Consider the following 4,774-nt stretch of genomic DNA (forward strand, 5'->3'; position numbering starts at 1 on the left):
AATATTTTAATGGATAAATGAATAAAGAATTTAAATTTTTAATAAATAAATAGATAAGCTATGTTAAATATTTTAATAAATAAGATATTAAAATAAATATGTGAATGTTTATTAAAATATTTATAAGGTTTATTATTTAATTAATGTAACATACAACTTTGTTGATGCAGTTTAATAGGAATTTGTTGGTGCGTAAACTGGATCCGCCACAGACGTGGAATGCGATGGTGGAGAACTACTTACGCGCCACCGGATTCTACCACGTCCCTAGAATTGGAGTCATAAGAGGATTTCATCCCATGTTAGCTGCTCTGGTTGAAAGGTGGAGGCCTCAGACCCACACCTTTGTATTGCCGATCGGTGAGGTTACAGTGACATTAGAGGATGTCGCTCATATATTCGGCCTACCCATTGATGGAGAGCCTCTCAGTGGATGGACAAATAGTAGTAGCGACTTCGTTCAAAGTCATGGCATAGAGATATTCGGTCGTCAGCCATCAGTCAGTGATAATGCGAAGTCCTTTATAAAGCTGGGTTGAGTTCGACGTATTAGAGACGCAGAGCTGTTGGACATTGAGGAGTCCATCAGGCGATACGTCAGATGTCAGATCTTTTGTTTGTTAGGGTCGACTCTATTCACGGACAAGTCGACCGCATATGCCCATACGAAGTATCTACCATTGCTTCGCGATTTTGAGCGGATCCATACTTATAGTTGGGGGTCAGCATGTCTGGCACATCTTTACAGAGCATTATGTCGTGCATCACGATATGATACAAAGGAGATGGATAGCCCTCTGAATCTGTTGTTTGTTTGGGCATGGGAGCGAATGCCGTGTCTTGCTCCCGTACCGAGACAAACGCTTCCACCGGCCGAGATACCAGTTGCCAGGAGGTAATAAGTCTTATTTTAGTTATGTGTTATATTCATGATGCATGTTTAACATATGATGAGTTATTTAAATATTTTCAATTAACAATGTTTCAGATGGAGTCATTCGGAACGGACCACAGCGTGGTCATTGAAGACCGTAGAGACATTCAGGCATGATATAGACTACATGCAGGAGGTAAATAGTTATGGTTCTTCTGATTCGTTTTTTTTAACCATTATTGTTTGCGTTCTAATATACCGATGATACTGTGGCAGTTTGAGTGGCGACCGTATGACGGGTTGATCGTCCCCGACGACTTGCATCCCCATCTTGAGGTGTGTGACATTGTTGCTCCGTTGTTGTCGTTCGAGTGTGTCGAGTGGCATCCTGCGGATCGAGTGATGCGTCAGTTTGGATATGTACAACCTCCTCCAGGTGTACCAATGGATATTCCAGTTGACCAGCATTGCATCGTTCTACGCGGAGTGCAGCTTCATGACTGGAGAGTTTTGCATGGGCCATGGATAGTGGAGTGGGCCAACAGGCGATACAGCCGACTGCAGGACCTGCACCCCCTTCCGACCTGGGATTTTTACTGACGGTTGAGTACCGTGATTAGTAAATGCGCTCATACGGACATCTGTTGAGATTGACGGGGTACGTTCCTCATCATCCACAGCCACCTGCCCCACAGCCACCTGCCCCACAGCCACCTATGTGTCTTATACAAAACATCCACCATACTCTTGGAGGTTGCCAGTCGCCACCGGAATGATTTACTGATGCCCGTAATGACTCATGTCGGTCTGAGATCATACCCACGCCGTCTTTTCTAACAACATACATTCGCAGATTCCTGAGAAAGAAGTGCCACGCATCAGCTCTCTCCCCTTCCACCAAGGCGAAGGCGATAGGCACAATGTTCTGGTTCCCATCTTGTGCAACAGCGACTAGAAGTGTACCTTTGTATTTTCCGTATAGGTGTGTGCCGTCAACCTGAACCAAGGGCTTGCAATGCCTGAATGCCCTAATGCATGGATTGAAACTCCAAAATACACGATGAAGTATTTTTACACCTTGCGCCTCCTCATTCCCGTTGTACAGTGGTCGTGTTTCTATTTGGACAACTGAACCAGGCATCTTCTGCACCATGACCGAGAGCCACCATGGCAAGGCTTGGTAAGAATCCTCTCAACCATCGAAAACGTTGGCTATGGACTTCTGCTTTGCCAACCAAGCCTTTCGATAACTGATGGTATAGTTGAACCTTGACTGGACTTCCGCAATTATAGATTTCACCTTGATGGACGGGTCCGTCTCGACCAATGGCCTTATAGCATCGGTAACTGTATCTGAGTCCAACTTGGAATGATCTTGTGAAATCGTTCCGATCGTGCACGTGTGCCTACCGTTGTAGCTTCGTATCTCCCAACAACCTTTTTTTCGTATCAAGCTAGCTCGGATAAGCCAGTCACATCCACGCCCGTACATCTTGCATTTTGCATAGAACGTCTGTGGCTCAGACTCATACACCTCATAGTCAACTCCTCTAGCAATAGTGAAACTTCTAATCGCTGCGACGACCGACTTTCTAGAACTGTATTCCATTCCAATCCGGAACTCCCCGTCCTCAGCATCGGCAACGCCTATGTCAAGAAAATAAAAAAATAGTAAAAAAACTTAAAGTTAAAATTTATAATACATATCTTTACTAACATTTTAAGAATATTCAGCTATTTTAATTTTCAGCGGTTCGATTAGACCGGTTTACCGAGTTTGACCGATATTCATCGGTCATTTCCGGTTTGACCGATTCATACCGGATCGTTTCCTTATTCGGTTTAATTAACCTCCCGAATCGGTTTTACGTTTGGTTCACCAGTTTTCGGATCGAACCGGCTGGTCCGGTCCGGTCCGCTCCGGTTATGACAACACTGTTTATTGCTCAATCAAACGTATAAACTAACAAACTTATTATTTAGTCACCACGTACCTATGTTTGTATATTCCGGAAACTCGGGGGCATGCATGGCCTCGAGATCCAACTCACGCATAAAAGGTGGAACGTCCATCGGTTGACTGCTCGGCGGACGAACCACTACATTCTCTGCTGCTACCTCAACTACCACATCACCATCCTCATCTTCGTCGCCGGCCTTATAAGTGGCTTCGAAGTCCTCTTCGCTGTCACTATTCATTCCTTCGTACACTACACCTCTATCATCATGTATATCTATATCATTCTGAACCGCCACTGCCTCTACAGTTTCATACTCAACGTACACCTCAAACTGTGGGTGTCGCATCTGAGTTTGCCGGTGAATTTGAAACATGTTCTGCATACTCGTTTCATCAGTGATCGGCATGACATCAAACTGTATTAGACCATCGAAAATTACAATCGGATTTCGGTACAAAATTCTGCTCACTCTTATTAACGTACTGTTCTCCATGCTTTTACAGAGGCTGTTCTGCAGCTCCATTAACGTCATCGTGCATGGAACTACAAATGAAAACGGATTCTGAGACACAAACCTCACTCCCTCATGAGTATTATGTATTATCTCACCGTTGCTATACACCACCAAGTTTGCAGTGCCCTCCATTGCACTAACAGTAGCCTCAAAGAACACTCAAATCTTCTTCAGCATGCAAATGCTTTCGAGCTTTGCCTTATATAGAGAGGTGCACTTAACACGCTCCCCACGTGCTGCCTGCCTCAACCAATCACGCTTTGACACGTGTCAGAACGCCCCCCGCGTGCTCATTCAGCACGCCCCCCACGTGCCACCTCAGCACGCCCCCCACGTGCTTCCCAACCTATCAGGTGTTGCCACGTCAGCACGCCCCCCTACGTGCTGATTCACCACGCCTCCTGCATAATTTCCCGTCTGGTCCATCCATGTATCGCCACGTCAGCATGCCCCCTGCGTGCTGACTCACCACGCCCCCTGCGTGCTGCCCTATTGGCACAACCACATTCTTACACGTGGTTTTCACGCCCTCCACGTGGTTCAGTGTTGCACTACCATCTAACACGTCTACATTCTTGCAATACACACAGTATACTCATTTTCAGCCAATACACCAAAATTTTTCTCATAACTAAATTAATGAGCCAAAGAAAGTCTTTGGAAGAATAATTCGATGGTCGTGGCTCCTTCTCATCATTTTCCAACCACGTGTTTCTATGTGCCTTCCTTCAAAAGATCTTTCTCTTCATTTATTCGGCAGCGATTTACTACCTCTTTCCTTTTAAGAAAAAAAAAAAAAAAATTTATATAGTTGATTGATATTAGCTTAAAGATAAGATAAATATAAAAAGATATTAATCATTTAATATTTTCTTTTCATAATTTTTCCAACTCAAGTCTAGTTTCCATGTGTTACTCGTGAATTTAAACACGAAACTAAGTTCCCAATGGCCGCAAAAAGAAAGAAGAAAAACCAACTTGTTTGTAATAACTAGTCAGATTGATGAACAAGTGTGAACCTGTGTTCCATTTTTTTTCTGGCGTCAAAAAACACAATGTCAAACAACAAGTACAATTCTTAGCCCCTTTGGATTTATATTCATAGTCACCACACAATGACATTAGGTTATTAGTTAATTAGTAACAACACGACAAACATTGAATATTCACCATTTGAAACTTAGAACTATAGTTCTATTTATGTTGAAAATATCAATACTTCTACAAATTTAATATATACATAGCTCAATTTGACTATATTTAACTGCTTAAACTTTTATTCTATGTCTTAGCAACTTAGTATTATATTTAAGAGTTTAAAAATGTATGAAGAAAGCATCGTAAAAAGAGACGGCAAAAAACCTTAAAAGTAAAAACCGTTTCAGTTATTAATTTATTATTAGATTACATTACTATATTAGTGGA

The 4,774-nt window shown here is 42.6% G+C and overlaps 1 protein-coding gene across 1 annotated transcript; it reads right to left on the reverse strand.

The window, feature by feature from the left end:
- Positions 1–2,066: 2,066 nt before the first annotated feature.
- LOC107458328 (uncharacterized) lies at positions 2,067–3,481 on the reverse strand. Its single transcript, XM_016076541.1, has 2 exons — positions 2,869–3,481; positions 2,067–2,521 (listed from the first exon to the last, which is right to left on the reverse strand). The coding sequence occupies exons 1-2, from the start codon at positions 3,479–3,481 to the stop codon at positions 2,067–2,069; spliced, it is 1,068 nt and encodes a 355-aa protein (XP_015932027.1).
- Positions 3,482–4,774: the final 1,293 nt, after the last annotated feature.

The sequence above is a fragment of the Arachis duranensis genome, chromosome 1 (assembly GCF_000817695.3).
Source record: "Arachis duranensis cultivar V14167 chromosome 1, aradu.V14167.gnm2.J7QH, whole genome shotgun sequence".
NCBI lineage: Eukaryota > Viridiplantae > Streptophyta > Magnoliopsida > Fabales > Fabaceae > Arachis > Arachis duranensis.